The 22,855-nt window shown below is 37.4% G+C and overlaps 2 protein-coding genes across 2 annotated transcripts; both read left to right on the top strand.

Moving 5' to 3' along the window:
* The first annotated feature begins 221 nt into the window (after positions 1–221).
* Positions 222–12,762, top strand: LRRC9 (leucine rich repeat containing 9). The gene is given in 7 exon segments (XM_074148796.1): positions 222–384; positions 5,748–5,908; positions 11,094–11,121; positions 11,124–11,270; positions 11,687–11,810; positions 11,812–11,916; positions 12,639–12,762. Coding segments are annotated over 7 exon segments (852 nt in total).
* Positions 12,763–13,649: 887 nt separating this feature from the next.
* Positions 13,650–18,605, top strand: LOC141465414 (leucine-rich repeat-containing protein 9-like). The gene is given in 4 exon segments (XM_074148795.1): positions 13,650–13,667; positions 14,599–14,735; positions 17,558–17,697; positions 18,286–18,605. Coding segments are annotated over 4 exon segments (615 nt in total).
* Positions 18,606–22,855: the final 4,250 nt, after the last annotated feature.

Below are 22,855 nucleotides of genomic sequence, written 5' to 3'. Positions count from 1 at the left end.
TGACTCTCATTACAGTCAGTGGAAATAAATTATAGGATTCGGTTGCATAGATATATAACCATCTGGTGCCATTTTACTTGCCTCAAGATATCTAAGATTGTGGCAGCCGGGCAGGACCAAAAACTTCTTGAAAATCTAGAAGTTGCAGTCTGCCCAATCCACCTGGCACTAAAGACAAGGAAGTTAAGGCCCTCAGCCAGTGAGGACTAACATAACCATACATGACCATAGACCAGATTCAACTGGAGTATAAATGGAGCACATCCGGAGGGCAAATTGAGTCGGTCCTTCTCAGAGTAGTGAGTTTGCAGTTGAGCGTTCTCCTCAAGGTTTGGGTCACTACCCATGAGAACTCCTGCAGGCTGAGAGCCCTCGCCGTACTAGGTGAGTGATTGCACATTTTGGATCCTGGTTTCTAAAGCTTAAAAATTCTTAAGTTGGCTGTGTAGTATTGATTCCAGTTTACATCTTGAACTTGTAGATTATTAATGTATGTCGGAGTCTTAAACAGTTTTGGATGGAATAAAGTTTATTTTGAGTTTATCACCTGCCACATTTAATTTCTTATAAGTCTCCGTGACAAAGACACCACACATATCTATGAGGAGATACAGAAAACTGTACCCTACTGGAACAGCTGCTGAAGGATACTTTTAAGGTCTCTGAAATAGCAATGGATATTCTCAATTCCATTTTTAGTCAATATAGTCAAGGGATCCTATAGAAAAAGCCAATTTAGTGTAACGTAAACACCTCCTGTCTGGTCATCTGAATGGCTTTCCAGGATCCTTTGGCTTTATTGGTTAATCTCTTGACTAACATGAGAGCTTAGGCAAGAGGCACATGTGTGGGTACCTGGTGCTTTACATCTTCATCTGAAACTGAATCTCACCCTTAGTGAAATTCCATGTAAACTTTTTAATTTTTCCTGATGAAAAGATTTTGTTACAATTTTTACTTGATACTCCACTCCAGAAGTGGAACACTACAAGACTGACAAAGCACAGCGTCTGTCCTCATACGTGTCTGTATGTATATGTATGTGTGTGTATGTATATGCATACCTATACTAGCTTATAGATAAAATTATGGATTTCCAGGCTTTAATTTTCATTAAAATTAGCATAATTTTAAATTATTTTGTTTTCAATTGAAGATGCGTTCTGAGGTGGGATATGAAGCACTCATGTTATACTTTGCAGATGTGATTTGGGAGTAGAAGAAAGCCACTTGGGCTCTGTATACTGAACATGACCAAAATCACAAATACATTTTACTGCAGAGGAAGTTTTAAAAGACACAACTGTTGTTAATCAGCTACCTCTAGTTTACTGTAATGGCAGTAAGACATCCTACTGTAAAATGTATTTTTTCTACAGCATGGACAGAAAGAGAGTAATAGTTGCTTTTCATTTCCAGTACACATGTAATGGATTGTTTTAGGAGAACATTGATCAAGGGGGACTAAAACCAACAACACTGGAGGTGTTTTTCTCAGGTTATCCCAAAACTGTAGGCATGAAATCTTTCCCAAATATAACTACTGTCATTGGACAGAGTATTCAAAATATTTCATACCTATGATACCTGTTGCTCAAAGAGCTGTGGATTGCTGAATGCAGTTTATTGGTAAGTTAGCTATGAGGTTTTTTTCTAGCCAACTTTAACCAATTTTCAGTCCCTTACAATGATTATTGTATTATTTCACAAACACTTCCTTCGCCTGTTCAAGGAAGGCACTATTCGAAGGAGTCAGGATATGGCGCTTCTTTACTAAAGTATCCAAAAATCCCATTTTAGATATAGATCAGATTATGTCTGGTACACATTACAGTTTCTTGTAGTTTAGAACCTATTGTTAGGTATTTTTCTCTCTCATTAGAAATATATTTTTTAAAACTAGAATAATTACATAGAAACCTTTTCCAGGAAATTGGTTAGACTGAAGACATTTTAATGAAAATAGCATTGTATTTAAAAACATACAATCATTTATCATGAGCCAATGTAGCTGCTACTTTTTTTCATCATTGACTTAATTGAATAGCTTTCTAAATCAGCGTAATTCTGCACAGAGGGTGTGGTCTCAAATTATTTGGGACTATCTAACAATTTTCTGTGCAAGTTAATGGCATCTTGAGAAAAGAGAGTGACATTTTGTTGTCCAGTGCTGCAAAGTAATACCTCTTCTTCTATTGCAGAAAATAGATGGTCTACAAAAATGTGGAAATTTACAAAAGCTTTATCTTTATTGCAATTTAATTTCCAGGATTGAAAATAGGGAAGCCCTAACAGCTGAATGTACTTTGGTTGAATAATAACCAAATCAAGAATATAGACGTGAGTCTGGTGTCTTTTCTTCTATTTTTTCTAATGTATTTTAATAGTATGGTATACAAATGTGTCTAATAAGTAGGGCTAACTTTTAGAATTATTGAACAACAGACAGGACAATTTTAAACTTCAATTTATAAGAATTAAGGCCAAAACATTACTTGGAACTGATTAGTTGTCAAGATTTTCTGCATATACAGAGTTAACTAAATCACTCGTTTTCAAAGACCTCTAGGATTCTTGATGAGGAAAAGATTTTTTTAGTTTTCTTATAACTTCAGATTTTGTCTGCACTTCGGTATTATGTAAAAGGCTTGCCATTCAATTTTTATTTTAGTGTTTGAATTTTTTCCTTTTTATAACTTGGAGATATTAACTCTTGTTCAGGAGAAGTTTTATCCTGGCTTTTTCTCATGTTGTCGTATGTCAAATTAGCTTCTATGAAAAATTGATTTCTCCCTTCCCCCCCAAAATTAGTACTCTTCATGCTAACCTTTGAGTTGGCGGCTGATCCAGAACCAGCGAGAGCTCTCTGATTTGCAGTTTGGCATGTAAAGGGAGAAGAAATGCGTAAATGTCCATTTCTAGCAAAAGACCATGTAGCTTTCTGAATTACCCAAGTCATCACGTCCCAACAGGGAGACAGACATGCTGTAGCTCAGTCCACCTTCCTTTGGGAGAGTACATGAAAAAAAGGCAGATGGAGATAATGATACCAAGATAAAAGTAGTTGGAGAAGGAGGAGATGCTGATAGGGATGAATGAGACCAATTCACGGTGAACCTTCAAAGCCATAAAAGAGAGAAGAGAGAAATTGAAGCGGGGCATGATGATACGGCCCAAGCAAGCTGGTTAGTATTGAAGGATCGCCTCTTCCAAGCTCAGGAGCAGTGCATCCCAAGAAAGAAGTCAGGCAAAAAAGCCAGAAGGCCTGCATGGATGAACAAGGAGCTCCTGGACAAACTCAAAAGCAAAAAGGAGGCCTACAGAGGGTGGAAGCAAGGACAGGTAGACTGGGAGGAATACAGAGAAACTGTCCAAGTGGCCAGGAAACAGATCAGGCAAGCTAAAGCCCAGACAGAATTAAATCTGGCCAGGGACATCAAGGACAACAAGAAAAACTTCTCTAAGGGTGTCAGAGACAAAGTCAAGACTAGGGAAGATGTGGGCCCTCTCTGGAAGGAAACAGGAGACCTGGTCACCCAGGATCTGGAGAAGGCTGAAGTACTGAAGGACTTTTTTGCCTCAGTCTTTACCGGAAAGGGCTCTAACCACACTGCCCAAGTTGCAGAAGGCAAAAACAGGGGCTATGAGGATGAAGAACCGCCCACTATAGGAGAATCGTAGAATCATAGAATGGTTAGAGGTGGAAGGGACCTTAAAGATCATCGAGTTCCAAGCCCCCTGCCGTGGGCAGGGACACCTCCCACTGGACCAGGTTGCTCAAAGCCCCATCCAGCCTAGTCCTGAATGCTTCCAGGGATGGGGCAGCCACAACTGGAATCCAGTTCCCATCCATCGCTGAATCCAGTCTGGGACTTCCCCAGTGCCTGCTGGTGACCTCATCCTGGAAGCTTGATATGGTTTTGTATATATTGTATCTATTTTCATTGTTTACTTTTTATTTATTGTTAGTATTTCATTAAAGTAGCTTATTCCTTCTAAATTTGTAAATCTCTTTATCTCTCCTCTTCTCCTCCGAGCGAGAAGAGGGAGGAGAGCATCTGTCACTTGTAATTGGCCAATTCAGCCTAAACCATGACACTGTGATCACTTTTGAAGGCATTAGAGGCTTAAGCAAACTGCAGTTCTTCAACCAGAGCTGGAACCAGCTGAAAAGGTCTAGGGAAGATACAAACATCTTACATAAACACACTCCCAACATACTCATCTTGACATCACACGTAACCCATGACATAAGGTACGTACCAGCACTTGAAATTCCTGGGAAAGCATTCTAACCGTGGCTACAGTTATAAAGGCTTCAAATCTGGTCCTGCACCGTATGAATTCTAAGGCCTTTGCAATGTAAGAAGCCTTATGATCATGTTATGGCATCTTTGTTCTCACAGGGCCTTCACTTCTTTTTGTAGTCACAGCCTCACCAAGTGAATAAACTCTGTGGCATTTTTGCTCAAAGGCATCTCTGCGGCATAATTCATTTCTTTTTTGCTTCCCTTAACAAATTTACTGGTGGCCTGTGCCAGATATCAAAAACCAAGCCCTGGCTTTAATTCTGCTGTCTCAGCTGCAGTGAATAAGGGGTGGGAGCAGAGAGTTCCCAGCCTCAGCCTTGGGGCGGTGCACAGACACTGTTACTCTCTCTGTTATTGCAGGTACACGTTTGCAGCAGCGCAGCTGTGTTGGCTGGAGCTTTGGCGAGAAAGCCAATACTTAGCCCTTTTACTGGCTCTCATTCATTCCTGTTGCTCAACCAACTTCTGGAACAAATGTTTCTCTCTGTTCTTTATTCCCATTGAATCAGTACATTTTAACATTATTTAAAGTGTTCAGTCAGAATCATCAGAGTTAAACCTTACAAATTTGAGACTTTAAAAGTCACTTTAAAAAGCTTTTTTATGATCATTTAACAACTAAATTTAATATTTTGTACAAGTCAAAGTCAGTCAAACAGAGTACTATCTAAATAGATACCTCTCAAATAAAGTGAACAACAAACCAACACAGGAAACAAAACTCCATTAGGACACCGAGGAAGCATCTGAAAAGATGGTGCCTTGTCTGTCTGGCCTCTCAATTAAGTTTCAATGAATCTTTTCAATTCATGCTAAGATATAAAAAGAAATAATAGGAGTACCAGTTCCAGTCTCTGGTTCTTTGTTGTTATTACTTAGGTTTTTATCCGATTAAAATTTTATCTTTGCTGTGTTCTTTGCTGTCAGCTCTGTGTGTCGACATGGTAACAGTTGAGTATCACATATCACTAAACCTGTGCCTCTCCAGAGTTTCTTAGGCATCCAGCCGCAATGTCTAGTTAGTTCAGTTCACAGCAAAGCAGAAAATCCTTATTGCCTCTCGGAGTATGTTACCATCTAGCTAATAAATCATGGTCACAGCACAGTCACAGTGAAACTACGTTGCTCACGTGCTGAGTAAGATCACATCTTTCTGAAAAAAAACTGGATAAATATCTTCACAAAAAAACAGACTATAGTTAATACAGAGCATTGTAATGAGGTCTACATTCTCTTATATACTGAAAACTCTAAAAATTTGATATGTGGAAGATCAATAGGAGTCTTGCAAATTGTTAAATTTATTAAAGCTGTGAATTATTATGTATACCAATATATCACCTTCTCCTTCCAAGAATAGCAGAATTTTTATGCCATTTACTATATGCTAAGCTCTGAAGTATGTATACATCTAGTTATATTATATATTTAATACAGTGTTTTCTTTTTTTTTTTTCCCTCTGGTGTCTCTGTTACAATATTCTGGGACTGATGAAGAAAAAAATCCCCTTCTCAGTGTATTTCCTTGCACTAAAATTCTGTCTCAAATTTGCAAGAACAAGGTGGATTCATAGATGCATCATAATAACTGGTATTTAGTGCTAGGGCTGTTGCTGTTTAATGTATTCAGTTTAACATTTAGATTAATCTCTGTAATAGTTTTCTTTTGTTGTCTTGATTTAAAGATTTTATGCTATTTGGTTAAAAAATATTTCTGAACGTATTCAAGTCTAACTAATAGTTACCTTGTCCCCGAGTTCTGAGAATGGCCATTTCCAGATGCCTCACAGGAGGTCCAGGATACCCTGGAGACGGCGTTTAAGTTACTTATTTTGCAGTGCAACTGCCTTTTTAGCATTAATAGAGTTTTAAGACCAAGAGGTACAAAAAGATTTTCTAGATTGACTTCATGCATAAAGCAGGCAAGAAAGCGTTACATGGTGATGTCTACATCAGTTTCATAGCAGCCTTCCAGTACCTGAAGAGGGCCTATAGGAGAGATGGGGAGGGACTCTTTGTCAGGGAGTGTAGCAATAGGACAAGGGGTAATGGTTTTAAACTGAAAGAGGGGAGATTTAGTTTAGATATTAGGAAGACATTCTTTACCGTGAGGGTGGTGAGACACTGGAGCAGGTTGCCCGGAGAAGCTGAGGATGCTCCTTTCCTGGAGGTATTCAAGGCCAGGGTGGATGGGTCTTTGAGTGGTCTAGTGGGAGGTATCCCTCCCCATGGCAGGGGGTTGGAACAAGATGATCTTAAGGTCCCTTCCAACCCAAACCATTCTATGATTCATACCATCCCTTTGAGGTACATCAGATTTTACGTTAAATCATTCAGATTAGGATTAATTTAATCTAATTTTGCTTATCTACCATGTACATAGTCACATTTGAATTAGTCACCCTACATTCCACATATACACAGTTGTAGAAACAAAAATAGTTTGGGGATATGAGTCACCTAACAGTTTAGATGGTTACTGTAGATTGAAGTGAGTCACATCCTACCAGAGAACCCAGCCAGTCACTACAGATGGAGATACCTCTGTTGCTGATACTGTTTTGCTGGTATGAAATCCAGTCTTAGAGTTTGTTTACAGATTTCAAGTAACAGTGAATCTACCAGGTCTCTCCTATGTCTCTGTCGTATCTATCTTATTTCTATAACAAATTTGGCTACCGTCAGTTTTTCATCCACTGGGTCTCATTTTATCTCTTTCTAGTGTTCTAAATGAGCACAACCAGATTTTCTAAAGGACCAAAAGTCTTTTCCTTATTTAGTCAAAATCATCCCACTTTCTCTCATCTTAAAAAAAACTAAGTTAGGTTGAGCTTCTTAAGTGTCTCATTATAAAGTGTTTTTTTTATTTCTCATGACAGTATTCTAGTTCCTTTCTGAACATTTTTCATTATGTCCATATGGTTTTCATGTATGGCCTCCTGCAAATCTATACAAAAACTTCCAGCACTGGGTTGATAATGACATAGCGAGAAATAATTCCACTTGCCTAATCCTGCTCGCTAGTCCAATGGTTAAATGTTATCTAACATGCATGTCCTTGTGGCAACAGTACAAGCTCGTATTCATCTGGGTTTCTATCATTAGTTCTAGTCCTTTTCAGTGTTCCTGAGATAGTCTTTCATTGTGTGAGTGTGAATTTCTCTGTTCAGCTACAGAATTTACAATTAGTTCTATGCAGAAATGTGCTTTTTAAATAGGGTCACCATGTTAGTTATTATAAAACTGTTGTTTATAGCTGACCTTATTAACATCTTGATGTCATCTCTTAATTTACCAGGAAGGCACTCCTGCTCCTTTTTACTATGTCATTAAGTATTTTGAGCAGAACATCAATAAAAATACTCTATGAAGTGAAGATTTTCTTTCTTTAATTAGATTTAGAGATCCATCGTCTAACCAGTTCTTGTCTATTTAACAAGAGTTACCTTCACTTTTGGGTATCATTATTTTTTTATTACATTCTCAGACAGAAGCTATTAATCTTACCAATACTTTTAAATTTTCATCAAAAGCAATTTAATATTAATTTTTGTTTTCTGTGCACCATACTGGCATCTATTTAATAAGAACATTAAGTTGCAATTATTTACTGTGTTTCTGATATCTACTGTGTAGATATCAGCCTTTCTTTGATATCTAAGAGTCATATCAAGCTAACTGACCTATTCTGGTCATCCTTTTTATCCTCAATACTATTATAATTTGTTTGTTTATAACCTTGTAAAACTTCCCAAGCATACTATCATTTGCATAAAATGAATTGATAAGTGTCTCAGAAACTTCTTCAACTGGTTCGTTAACATCCTTGATTGAAAAATGCCTGCTTTAAAAGTGTTAACATTAGTAGTTCCAGTTTTAGATTCTTTTAATTTATTAATGAAATACAAAGTATTTCTTTATCCATGTAAATTACGAGCATCTTATCATGTTTCTTTCCAAAGGCAAAGAAAAATACGCATTGAAACTACCTTTCTCACCTGTATTCTGATTGACTATTATATATATAAACCTTACATAGGATCAAGAATTGCTTGGGTTTCATTAGGTCCTGATTATGATCTCTGATTACATTAGCCTTCGAGTTTTCAGTGATGTTGTTAGCTTTCATTTTCAGTAATCTGTGTTTCTAACTGTTTTATTCTTACTGCTATCACTTTTCCTATTTTTCATTCACTTCTGCTGTAGTGGCTGTGTTCTGATCCAGTAGGGCTCATGAATATTTGCTTTAGTCTGTAAATGTAAAAGGGTGGAGATTTTTTAACTGTAAATGAAAAAGCGTGTAATGATGAAGTGGTTAGTGTTTAAACTTCTGCATCTTTAAACCTGTCCTAACTAGCCTTTACATTTTTTAGCTTAAGTTTTTGTGTCACCCATTTTGCTCATGACTTCTTTCAGCATATGAAAAGTACCCTTTTTAAAACACCAAGGCTCTATAAAGGACGTGCTTATGAGATACACTGGCTTGTTTTTTAAGGAATTGCCTCCTCAGGCAAGACAAAGTCCTTAATCTATTCGGTTCATTTAAGGATTCCAGGAATTCCAAATGCTCTGGATGTATTTCAAAAGAATACTTACCAATTTTTTAAAGAGAAAGGACAGTGGTGGCAAGGATAATGACAGAAGCAGACTGATTGAGGAAATTGCAGCCAGCTCCTTTGCATTCTCTCCCTGATGAGTAGAGATTGGCCCTGAGAAATTTTCATTAGAAAATTCAGTAGCCATGCTTATTTTATTTATTCTGCCAATTTTGAACCCAACTTTTTTCTGATGTCACAAAAGTATAATGCTGAAACATTAGTTCTCCTCGTAAATTCTATATAACATAAATTCTGTAATGCATATAGCAACACAGTTTTCTAATTTCAAATATACCCTGCCCTAAAATATAGAGGCTTAGACATATTTCATGTCTAAAGCCAAATGAGCTTTGCCAAGTGCATATTGAGCTCTCTTAACTAATCCATTCCATGATCAGGCAGGATTAAAATTTCACTACTAAATATCAATATGAAAAACAGATTGCAAGAAGAGAGCTAGTAAGTCTTATTTCAAACCAGCAAATATTAAGAATAACCCTTTGAACGGTATCTCTCACTTTGAAAGACTACCTAAAATTATAAACTAATTAAGCAGGCACTTGATGAGCAGCAGGACTGAAGGAAATTGGTTTGCCTTAAGAGCGAGCCTTGTCTTTTGGTTATCCAGTGCCTAATCAGGTGTGAGCTCTCAGATTTTCTTAGATCATTCAGAACCGGTCTCTCCTGGATCCTCTAGTGTCTGGCATTGTAGCTGAGCCAATGTGGCAGCCTTTCCTTCACTGGAATCATCAGTTTATAACTCTAATTCAGCTGCTTGTTTTGTAGGAAGTCGAGTAGTGCTTGTCTGATAGGGTCAAAACTCACCAATAGGTTTAAAAATTAGTGGTAAGGCTAGCAGATGGATATACAGATAGCACAGTCATATTAGCCTTGTTTCCTTAGGAAACTGAGCTAACAAAAAGCTTCAAGAGTCAGTGGAGGATGATCCAAGGTTATCCTAACCTGTTCTGATCCATCAGCTGAAATCATGTTAATCTACCCAGTATGAAAGGTTAAAAGCTCCTCTGTCAGTTCAATTTGTTATTAGAATATAGAATAGCTAAAGGAAAACACATTTTTGTTGATAAGTATAGCATTTCATTCTGTGTGCATTAGAGAATTAATGTTTAGAAAAATTGCCAGGAAAATTAATGCTTTAGCATATGTCATATAAGTTTGTGACATCAGAGAGAAGGGGTTCATAAAGGGTAAGACAAATACTTTGGAAAATAAAATAGCAAAATGTGTTCTTTAGTCATCACCAAAGCCAGTCTAACGGCACTGAATATTTAAGTGATTATTTGTCTTTGATACAATCTCAATACCCAGTATTATTGTATTTTGGGCCCCTACAGTACAATTTGAATTTTTTGATTGTGACTCCGTGATCTTTTCTTTTCTCCATTGTGCGATGATTGGCTAACATACTGTGGTATTATCAGAAAGGGGGAGTAGTAGTTATACAAATAGATTATAGAGTGCATCACTGACAGCCTTGTCTTTATATGAAGCTTGCTGCCAGATGTCTAAAGTCAGATCCTGTATAAGAAAGTCATTTCACAACCTGGGCAGTAAAATATGTTTGATATCAACATTTATTTGTTTCTATTCAAGAATATTTCAAACAAGAAAATTTTGGAATTTGTTAATCTATGATATAGAGAAAATAGTACTTAGTTTATATATAAAAAGCATGAGGAACTATAGGATAAACTCTGCTCTGACTTTGCACTCAGCCTCTTCTAGACTAAATATCCAGCCTCGGTGTTAGGCTGAAATCATGTTTCCATTAAAGTGCTGTTGTAGAATGAGGATATGTAAAGCAAACTAGCCAATAAAATAATCATGTATTGCAGAAGGATTTAAATTGAACAAAACTAAGATCTAATGCAGACAAGAAAAATTCTATGTTCAGATAGCTTCAACTGCAAAGGGACATTTGGGAACTGTCACACATATGTTTTAGAGCTCTTGTTGTTGGAGGAGAAGCTGAACTTTTTTGAAATGTATTAAAAATTAGTAGCTCTGTTGTATAAAAGGGAAATGTCACATCCTGCATCCAAGAAATTTATGATAGTAGGAAATGCACACATAGACACTGAGCACAGAATAAGTAGGTGGAATTAATTTACGGATTAATTGACTGGTTGGCTTCTTTCAATCCTAATACTGAGTTTTATTACAGATCACTGTCTTAAATCTGGATGACCAACACTCTCCAAAATTTCCAAGCCAGAAAAACTAGAGCATTTAAGATGGATGTCATTTAGCAACAACAATCCCACACAAATAGAAGAAACAGAGTCTTGTCTTAACTTCTAAGAACTCACTTTAGATTAAAACTATATTTCAGCACTAGATGGTACTGTATGTACTGTGGTAGTGATAATGCAGACTGTTAAGCTGGGACACAACAGAAATATTTCTTTATAGTGAAATATTTTAGAGGATGAGTTTTTACTCACTGCCAACAGAGTAATTTTTTCAAATATTAAAAAACCTGAGTGTATCTTTAGCAGAACTGAAGAAAGGAGTGAGGCAGACAAGTTATGTTCCAGCAAAATAAGTATTTCTTATTAAATGTGCTTATTTTTCTATGTTTAGTGATCTAATTCATCTACTAATGATTGATCTAGTTACCCAGTAACCCAGATCTAGTTACCATTTGGACCCAGTAACACCAACTCTGTCACTTGTAACTTGTTTTACCATCGGTATCAGCCACCTTTTTCTATTACAGCTCACTTTATAGTAAGTGCTTCTTGTTTATTTTTCAAGGAATTTCAAAGCTAACCAAACTTTCAAGACATAGTGTAAATAATAACCATCTTATCAGCCTCAAAAGACATGTGTTTGAAAATCTATCTTCTGCTCTATCTTCTGCTCATTACATTTCCACTGAGCAACAGAATTACACCTCTGGTTTGTTTAAAGAAAACTTACTCCCTAATAGGGCTATACATAAGTAATAACTTTGTTTATACCAACCGAGAGGTACATCATTTAAAGGTAAATATTAACTATTTCAAAACTAATTTGTTCTTTATTACATTACAAATACAGTGTTTCCCCACTTGTGTAAGTATAGAGGATGCTATACTTAAACATAGTTGGAGGTTCTGCCTGCAGGTGCTTCATTCATCCATCTTTACAGGGGAACCTGAACTGATGAGAACCCCAGTCTGACACTTTTGGATTGATACTTGCTCCTGAGAAGGAGGTACTGAACCTTCCAGGTGGATTGGGTTCAAAATGTTTTGCAGAGATAAACGTCATGTACTAGGTAGGCTGAATCAAGGTGTACAATCCATCAAATAATTCTGCAACTCATGTCAAATAACAAACAACTACACCTGCAGCAGTTCCATTTCTTTTCAGCTTACTTGGAATGACAATGTATGTATTACAAACTTTGTTGGCTGGATTCAGACACTAATTGGAGACTAAGGCCCTGATTCTTATTTATGTTCAGACTCTATAAAACTGTGTGAGAGCACAAAGGCTTTTAAGGCAATGTTGGTATAGTTTTCACTTACTTTAAGGGCCTTCTTTGTGCCTTGAGTGTTGAAAAGTGCTGTAAATCTAAATGAAGATATCTGTATTTTGTTAAGTGATTTCTCAGTTTTGAGTCATGCAGATGCCAGCTGAAGAAGGAGCTGAAAACAAAGTATTTTGAATGCAACCATGTGTTTTAAAGTTATATTAATAAACCCATGCTTTTGTCTACTTGGGATTTAACTAATCTGATAAATTTGGACATGAGTAGAAATTGAATAGTCTGGAAAAAAAATCACTACCAACTATTTGTATTATTCCATCTTCTCTCTCTCAACGCTTACATGGCATCGCAATAGTAAGTTATTCTGTATGCAGATTATTACTATAACTTTTTAAAAAATAGTTCTTTAACAAATCAAAACCCAGCTGATCAGACTTGTTAATATGTGTGTAATCTTTTCATATACTCCATAATACTCAATTGTCAGTTTGTGTCTGTCTTTAGTCATTTTGGGGTACAAGTTGCCATTTTTTTGTAATAATACCTAGGACAATAATGTCCTGGCACGTTGCTAGGGTTCCCGAGGCTTTAACTTGGAGCTTAATCATTTCTAACACCTATGAAATTAGTGTACATTACTTACAAATCTGTATTGTAAATGAAGAGAACACAGTCTATCTCCATTAATTTGTTCCATAATAAAACAGTCATCCAGATCTGCTCATGTGAAGACAAAATAGCACTTTTAAAGTTACTTTGATTTTAAACATTTTTAATTCATTGAATTGTAAAATGTTTCTTGCCTGTAGTACTGTGATAGTTCTAGATCTGTGTTAATATAGCAGACATCACCTTAAGTGCATTTAATAGGAGCCAACAGAACAAAAAAGTGCAAAAGATTTGGTTACAGATAGAAGGGGACACTCAGACCACAGAAATACAAGAATTAAATTGGACAACCTCTAATATCAGGTGCACTGATTTTCAGAAATGCATTATCTATTAAAAGTAGCATCTAATATTGTGGTTAGAATGTGAAAATGTAAAGCTAGAATCTGTATTTAGCAAATATGCCTGATAATTCCCTAGCATTTATAGGCTAAATTCCCTTGACTGATCCATAGTGTAATTTTTCATCACAAAGGGTTATTTTCTGCTGTTTCAGGGAAGAAATGTTCTTTCTCTAAATGCTTCCATTTTTCCTTTTGGGAGTGGTGCTGCCTGCACACAATTTGACAGAAAATGTCTAGGAGAGATAGGGTACTGGCTCCAGACCAAGTATATATAGGAGAGAGACTTTATTTGATCAAAACCCATCTGATGTGATTCCTTTCAGAACAAATTTGGCCAAAGTGAGAACAGACACATATATATGTGCCCTGCTGCTTCTCCAATCTTCTGATTTCATAAAAACCTGCCTTGTCCATTTTAGATCTAGAGGAATTCAGAGCAAGAATGACCTGTGATTGTGTGCATTAAATGCATCCTTAACTGAACACTGGTATGTGCACCCAGTGAGGCAGTCACTGTTCTGCAACAAAAGTATTTTCCACAGCACTAATCACATTTGTTTGCAGACATCATCCTGAAATTAATCTTCAGGGAAGTATTTCTGTGGGTTGTATGTATGTTTTTGTCATCTTAGAGACATACTTATATTTTATTCTTTCCCAGTATCCTGCAGCTGTCATTGAAAGTCCCTGCCTGATATAAAATGTAAAGACAATTTTCATGGCATAGTCTACAATCTTCATCTTTTGATCTCAAATAGCCTAGAGGGCCTTTGGCAACAGTATCGCCATGCCAGAATATCAGTGTTAACACTCTGGTGGAATTGAGTAGGTCATGACACAGGTTTTCTATTTTTTTTGTAATAATATTAATAATAAACTAATTTCCTTTGATGGAAAATAGTCTTTAATCTCTTTTAATACCCTGTTGTTTGTGGTTTTTCGTAACAACAGCAATCAATCAGCACAAAGCTGATTGCAACCACTGTTTGAATTTTACAGTATTGTTGCAGTAGTCTGATCCAAAATCAATTAATTGCACCAAACCTTTTTAAGCACTTTAAACAGATCGCTCATCTTTCTAAAGATAAATTTCTGAATCAGAAAAATATAACTGGCAGTTTTGCTAATGTGTTAGCAGAGGAACATTCTGTTTGATTAATTATGTTTCCTTTTTACAGGTATTGTGTCTGAACTACAAGCACATTGAATCAATACTGCCTGGAGAAAAGCTCCCAAGTCAGGTAACAAATAGCCAGCAGCTGTACTGAAAGGTGGCCTCTTGTGGCTATGGACAGCAAGGACTTGCCAAAGGAAGCAAATACCATCAGCTTTTAAATTATATTTTTATCTCTCCTTTACTGCACAGAGGAGGAAAGAGGTATCTTCAGTGTCAGTAGCTTTGGATTTCCCTTTTTTTTACCTGCTAGCTAAAGAAACCCAATACATTAGGGTGGGTTTTTTTGTTTGTTTTGCACACGTATTATGTTTGGCATCATCTAGTTGGCTTTTCTTTCCTCAGTTCTTTGTAAACAAATTGTTAGGCCACTTCTTCATCAAAGTAACTATACCAGGCTTCTGTCATCTGTTCTTTTGATCCTATTGCATAGGTGGTTAGGCGTATATTGAAGTTTTTTCACCTTCCTACAAAGGATTTCATTTTGAGTAAGGGAACCACTTGCCTACCTCTGGCTGGTGGTTTGATCTGGGGGAGTGTGTACATGTTTCTCTGATCACATTGACCATTCGTATTCTGTTTTCATTCATTACTTAAATTTGTACAACATTACACTACAAAATTTTACAAATGTATTCAGATAGTAAGGAATATATTTAGATGGTATTTCAGTCCCTTGAGCCTGACCTGTGAAAATTCAGCTGCCTTACACTGTAGAGTGTTCTGATGGCAATCACAGAACCCCTTGATAGAATCAATGAGTTCAGCCAGTTCAGACTGCAGTACCTTTTTTGAATGTAAAGAAGGCTTTTGTATATTCATCCAAAAGTCTTCTGCAATGCTGTGTTTAGTCGAAGCAGTCATTCATTCTGCCATTAGCCTCCTTTCCTTTGCTCATTTCATAAGTTATATTATTTTGGTCATCCTCTGAAGGAGATGGTCATACATCTTTCTTCTTCCTTTTACCATCAAAGTTAGATTGGCCTGTGTCCTAAAGAGCATTTTCAAATTGCCTTTCAGTTTGCATTTCTTATCTGTGCACTCTTTCAGAACTGAAACTTTCAGGATATGTCAGGATTCATTTACTTATTTCTGCATACATAAGGCAACATCCATGGTCAAAATCAGTTTTATTATATCAGATAAGTCTTGCAAAGTCGCCATGCAGAATTCCTTCTATACATTGATCAAGTTTTATAAAAGTAACAGTGACAGAGCATCAGAGAATCCTGCAAAATCTAGTTATTGTGTGCATACTTCTTAAAACTTCACCCAGCTCTTCTTGTCTTCATTCTTTGCATATGCTCAGCATCTGGAGTGTGGGAAAATCATGAGTTTGTTTTCAGATTTTCTGGGGAAAAGGGCCATTGGAAGAAGCAGACGTGGATATCGATTGTCTGAGCTTCCATCATAGTGTGACAAATTTCTGTGCTCGTTTTGCTTATCTGCTTCATCATGAGTGATGGACATTCCTTACACAGACTGAGGGCTCAAAAAAGACTTGAAATAATTGTTCAGTAACTGTAGGAATGCCCCTCTTGCTGATGAGAGGAATTTTTTTTACACTAAGGCCTTTCAGCTTCCTCCCCCTTCCCTCTTTAAATAATGACAAATTTTAGCTTTCCTGCAGGCCCCTGAAACTTGGCTGAGGTTCCCAGTGTAAGTCAACATAAATACTCCACGGTGTTTCTCAGCCAGATTTTTTGAATGTGACTTAGTCACTCATTTAAACATGTCAGATTCTAGCTCAGCAGCTGCTACTTAATAATCTTTAAGTCAATACTGGAATGGAAATTACTTCATTATTACTGTATGATATGAATAACATTGCCCTTTTTTTCCCCACAAATGCAGCACAAAAGTGTTTAGTAAACAACTGTGCTTCATTTCAGGTTTATTGGTACTTCTACCATCTTCAGTTAGTAATGATCCAGTACCATTGTCAAGATTACTTGTGTTATTGATATACTTTCAAACTATTTTTCAGTGCCCCCTGAGGTGTATTTGCTCTTTTCATCAGTTTTTTGGAAGTGTTTGCTTCTTACTGTCCATTTCTTTATTTTTCCATTTATTATGGCTGCTTTTAATTTCCTACTAAGTGGATACTATCTTCTTTATGAATGCTTCCTTCTTTATCAATTGTGAGATATTCTAGGAACAAAAATGTTCTTAAATCTTCCCCAGATCCTCTTGACACTTTCTCCAGGAGCTGAATTAGCTCTTAATTTTTGTAGCCTTGAGAAATAAGCCTGAGTAAATCATAAAATAGGCATAGTACATATTTAGACATCTTAACACAAATTAATATTACATATTAACATACAGTTTGGATATTGTTTTGTTTGTGATTTATGATTGTAATCAAGTCATGTCCACTACCTGCTCAACAATCACCAATATTTAACGGTTTTATGGAAACTGAGGTCGTAAGGAAGAAGCAAAGCTAAAATTAGAACTCTTTTTTTCCCTTCTCTTCCTTAATCTGTTACCTCATGCTACCTAATTACAGGTCAGACATAACAGAAATGAAGCTTCAACAAGCATATTAGTGGAACAGTGCCTGTTGGTTTACTTTGCCCTGTTGTCATTCAACTGTTGTGAGAATACACACAAAAGTTGCCATAAGTATTTTACTAAATTAAACAGCAGTTTACAGCTGTTTTCTTCTCATGTCCTCAGACTTCTGTGAGCAGAGGAGAGGGTTTACTTATTTGTTTGATTTTCATGGTCTGGATCCAGAAAACTTCACATAGCTTCCACAGAGCAGAAGTCTATATATGTAGTATTTCCACTTCCTAGTGGCAGATTTGTTTCATTTTTCATCAGTTTTTTTTTAGTGAAATTGCAGTCATCCATATATACATTCCTAATTTTTTTTTTTTTTGTGTGGGGTGGTGGAAAATGCTGGAGTTCTTTGTTCAAAGGAAAATTGTGGCATCATACTCTTGTTTGCTTTATTGGTTTAGGGATGCAGAATTTGGAGAAAACCTGCCCCTGATAATGCAGAGTTTGGAAGATTTTCATCTGGCCTATAATGGAATTACTAATGTGGCCCAGCTATAGCTTAGCAGGCTAAAAAATTTGGAATTTCTGTTTTTGAAGGGTAGATGGTAGCAGCTTTTCTGCACGTGTTCAAGTATTTTCCAGTACTTTCCTTATGTGCAGTCTTCACTCTGTGCCTTGGATTTGTAGGGGACAGTCTTCTGTAGTCTTGACCCCAATAAGAATGATACCCTAGCGTTAATTCTTACCCTGGCTCCAAGATCCTTCAGATATTGAACACTGAAATTCATTCTTCCATACTGCACCACTGTGCCTCACGTCCTCTTACAGAGCAGGGCAACCAGATGTAGAAGACCTATTTGTCAGCTCATGGCCAGCAGCAAGTTCCACACTGAGGAAATTTCCTCCTCACTATAAGCAATACCGACAATAATGATTGACCTAAGCCTTGTACCTTGATATGCCCATATTTTATTTAGGAAGATATTTTGCTTTAAATAGAGATGGCGGATAGATAGATGATAGATGAAATCAAACACACTGTCTTCCACTGTCAGTGAAGTGGTCCAAAGCAACATACAAGTACTTCAGAAAGTTTATGAGCTGCTTTTGCTTAAGATTTTTTTTTGCTGGAAAAGAATCCAAATCCATTAAAGACTATTCCATGTATTAACTTTTGCCATATTAGGAAACTACATCAGCCAAATTGAAGGACTTGAAGATCTCCAGTTTCTGCAGGAGTTGGTATTGGACCATAAGCACATTAAAATGATTTCACAAGGTTTCATTGCTTGACAGAATGGTCTTTTGACTCTTCGTCTGGAGCAAAACCAAATACGAGAACTGAACAGTTTACAACCTTTGGTAAAATTACAGAAACTCTTTCTGGACTTCAACAGAATTCAACTACAGTATATTTTTGTTAATGCTGTAGATTCAGTGGGCTATAATATGGTAGACTGTTTTCAGACAAAATTCCCATTTTCTCCTATGGATTTCCCTCAGTAAAATCACCGGTATTTCCCCCAAAATATATACACCAGTTGCAAGATTTTGAGAACTCCTGACATGGTGTCTTTTTAAACTTTTGGACAGGAGTCATGTGAACCAGAAAAACTTCAAGTTACTCCCAGTGTTAAGGTGATCGCAAATCCTGCAAGTATATTTGTTTGCATTGTTAAATAAACTAGATGTGTATTTCATTTTATACACTGATATTTACTCTTTATAATCATTAAAACTACTAAGAATTTCTCCATAACTAGGTCGTTCCTAAGTATCTGCTATTGTTTTAAGGCTGAAAGCTTCACAGTATGTGTGATGATCACATTGCCTCACTGTGCCTGTCTCAGTGCCATACAGTGATCAGAAGGGACTCATCCTTCAGCATACTATTCTTCATAGTGATGCAAGATAAATTTAAAATGTATGAGTATGTTGCAGTGACGGGCTGTCCTTTCAATAGTCCAAAGCAGATCAGATCGGTTAAGAAAGATCAAAGAATGTTAAAGGATTTCTGATATACTTGATTTTATTTTTAAAAGGGCTCAATAGCAATCTTTGTTGTTTTGCACATTGCTCCTTGAAAAAAATCCCAAAAGGAAATTTCAGGTTTCTTTTTTTTCCAGACATGCTTCTGTTTTGCAGTGTAGTACTGTTGGTTTGCCTTTTACCAGTTTGCCAGTAAAAAAGACTCTACATATTTTATGAATACATAGCTATGGGACAGGAGACAGCTAACACTTTCACATAGTAGAAGAGGCCTTCCTGGTAACCATGAAAGGACAAGTGGAACTCAGTGGGGCCAAGTGTTTGCACAAAGTTTGTAGGATCTCAGCTTCATGTATTTAAGTGTCTTATCACTGCTGAGCTTTGAAGTAGCATCGAACATAAATGGAGACAAAAACACATTTTGCATTGTAAGTTTTGAGAAAAAATGTGGCTTGCTTTCAGCTGGGCATGTTGGACCAGTAGTACATATGGTGCAGTCATGCACTCTGATTTCAGTGGTTGACTCAAAAGAGTATTTTTGCACTTAGGACATTTTTTAAACCAACTTTCAAAGGGTTATACAGAGTGGGAAATCAACTGGCTTCTGAAATGGATGATGAAATGGCAGGAGAACATCAAGCAAACTGAATGTTACCCAGTCATGGCAAGAACACTCATACTCTTCACAAAGAAAAAAGACAAACAGATTCCTCTTGGGAAATTGATATTCCAGGGTTTCCTTCTTTAGAATTGCAGGCCTAGACTTTCTTCTGAAAGATCGAGGTGGTGGGCTCAGCTGACTCCTATACAATGTTGGATTAAGAAGTACATCTCAGAGTGTGTTAGTAAATATCGGTTAGTACCTGCCACTATTATCCACACTTCAGATACCTTACCAGCTGCCATTTTCATTAACGTTGTCTATTAAAATAGAAAAGTATTGCTAGCCTTTTCTGTCTGCAGCACAGCCTGCATCTCAACACTTGGCCTTCTGTAAGGCTGTTTCCTATGCACATCTCTGCAGGGTGCACAGTGCACTTGAATCCTTTATATGTGCTGAGGGCCATGAGAAGCTGCTGTGGTCTGGGTTGACTTGATGAGGAAGGTATAAATTTTCCCATAGCATGCCACTTTATCAGTACAAAGTGTCAGTTATTCATGTGCACTTAAAGTTGAAAAGCACTGCTCAAAGGTATATAGTCATTTATGCACAGTTTGTACTCTGTTTCTAGGAGAGTAGCATTGGTGAAAGGTTTGGTTTGGACATTTACTGATGTAGCCAAGATACTGTCAGATTGACTTCTTGGACAAAGACTCCATTTCTGGGTTAATTTGTATTTTCTTTGCACAGGGTTCTCTCAAAAAAACCTACTGTTCATTGCTTGTGGTTTGACTGCTGGTAAATGCAGAAGAGAGGATGACAGACGAGTACGAGCCCCTGGAACAAGTAAAGCAAATGTTGTTCAAATTCCAAGGGCAATATTCATATCACTTATAATGGATGCCTAATGTGGTTATCATAGCGTTAAAACAGATATTTTTATTTTCTTCTAAATAGACCCTCTGAAGCAATCTCAGGTTTAGGAAAATCAACAGAAATAAAAGACATACTATCTGCTCCCTTTCTTCACCACAGAATTCTGAGTGTGAGAACCTATAACATGTTCCTTCGCTAACCCTGCCAGTAGGATGCCTATGATTTGGGTGTTGTGATATCTTCATTGAAGTGCCTGTGACAGATAATTGCAATACAAACCAAACATTTCATGGAATCGTACAATAGTTAGAGTTGGAAGGGGCCTTAAAGATCATCTAGTTCCAACCCCCCTGACATGGGCAGGGACACCTCCCACTAGACCGGGTTGCTCAAAGCCCCATCCAGCCTGGTCCTGAACACTTCGAGGGATGGAGCATCCATAACTTCCCTGGGCAACCTGTCCAGTGCTTCACCACCCTCACAGTAGAGAATTTCTTCCTAACATCTAACCTAAATTTCCTCTCTTTCAGTTTAAAACCATTACCCGTCATCCTGTCACTACGCTCCCTGATAAAGAGTCCCTCCTTAGCTTTCCTGTAGGCCCCCTTTAAGAACAGAAGAACTGCTCTCCCTGGAGAGGTTCCCTGGAGCCTTCTCTTCTCCAGGCTGAACAACCCCAACTTTCTCAGCCTGTCTTCATAGGAGAGGTGCTCCATCCCTCTGAGCATCCACGTGGCCCTCCTCTGGACCCGGTCCAACAGGTCCATGTCCTTCCTGTGCTGAGGACTCCAAAGCTGGACACAGTATTCCAGGTGGGGTCTCACCAGAGTGGAGTATAGGGGTAGAATCAGCCCCTTCAACCTGGTGGTCATGCTTCTTTTGGTGCATCCCAGGATGCAGTTGGCTTTCTGGGCTGCAAGCGCACATTGCCGGCTCATGTTAAGCAGCATCACCAAGCAACCCCAACTTCTCCTCAGGGCTTCTCTCAATCTATTCTCCAACCAGCCTGTATTTCTGTATTTCAAAATTATAAAAGACCCATTAGAGCCTCAGACTCATCTATCTATAGGTATAGATAACACCATAGATTTTATTGTTCAAAAATGTGAAATTTACCCCCAGTAACTTGTACTTACCCTGAGGTTCCATGCTACAGCAAATCCACTCATTTTTTCCAGCAGTGTTCACCCTTAGTTCATACTCCTGTGCACTTACACAGATTTTGGATTGTCTAGATTACAGGTAGAATGACATCATTGGGAGAAATTAAATTTGCAGGTGCACATTTGATGAACCAAATCCTCATACATATGCTAAGCAGATGCACTACCAGTGTCATGCAAGTATGTCCATGCAGAACAAGAACAGAAGGCAAAGAAGTACGCCTGGTTTCACAGGGTATCTGTGTCTGATAATTTTTTATAAAAGTTTCAGTGAAACCCAATTCTCTTAGAACGTTACTACATAATGCAGTATCACAGCAATGCTGCGTCAGTGTTTTAAACTGTAATTTCAAAGTGAAATATTCACCATTATAACTTCTCTTTCCATCTTCTCTTGGCATAGGGGATTCTTGACACACCTGATTCCAATTTCTCTTCTTGCTTCATAAATATTTTCAACTATAATTTGATAATGCAATATCATATTATCTTGTCTTGAAAGATACTATCTTGTCCCATCTGTATCCATTGGAAATACTTTAACACGGGTAATACTCTTCATTTATTGCTTTGCCCATAAGCCTGTTGCTTTGTGTTAACTCTAGCTGTCCCTTCCTCATCAAAGTACTTGTCTCCATTGCTGTGGTTCAATCTTGCCTATCCCCATGCTTCTTGTTGAGAGTTAGATCATGTCCTAATGCCTTGAGATGCAATTGCACACCATGAGCTGACCACTGTTACTGGTCATCAACACCCCTTTTTCACTGCCATATTTCTACCTTTGCTACTCCTTTTGTTGAGAAGGGGCTTCCTGGACAAGCTATCTTATTGTTTTACTCCAAACCTCACACCGAAATTCTCACTATGAAACTAAAAAAAAGCTTCACAACAGTTGGGCATCTGCTATGACCATTGTCTGTCACATTGACCAATTTTATTGCTCATTATTTTCTTGTGCTCATCCATCTGTCAGTCTGTCTGCATTCATTGGGTGTGCCTCATCTCATTTTACAGTATAAATTCACTGAAACAGAGATTTTTAGTAGGATTCACTGTTAGGTTTCCTAAATACAAGAATAACAGTAACAACAGCAAGGAGTCAGAGAGCAGGCTGGCCCAGCATGTGT

This window comes from Numenius arquata, chromosome 6 (genome assembly GCF_964106895.1).
Source record: "Numenius arquata chromosome 6, bNumArq3.hap1.1, whole genome shotgun sequence".
In the NCBI taxonomy this organism is placed as follows: domain Eukaryota; kingdom Metazoa; phylum Chordata; class Aves; order Charadriiformes; family Scolopacidae; genus Numenius; species Numenius arquata.
Note: the sequence above shows the minus strand (reverse complement) of the source record. Positions and strands in the feature narration are given on the sequence as shown.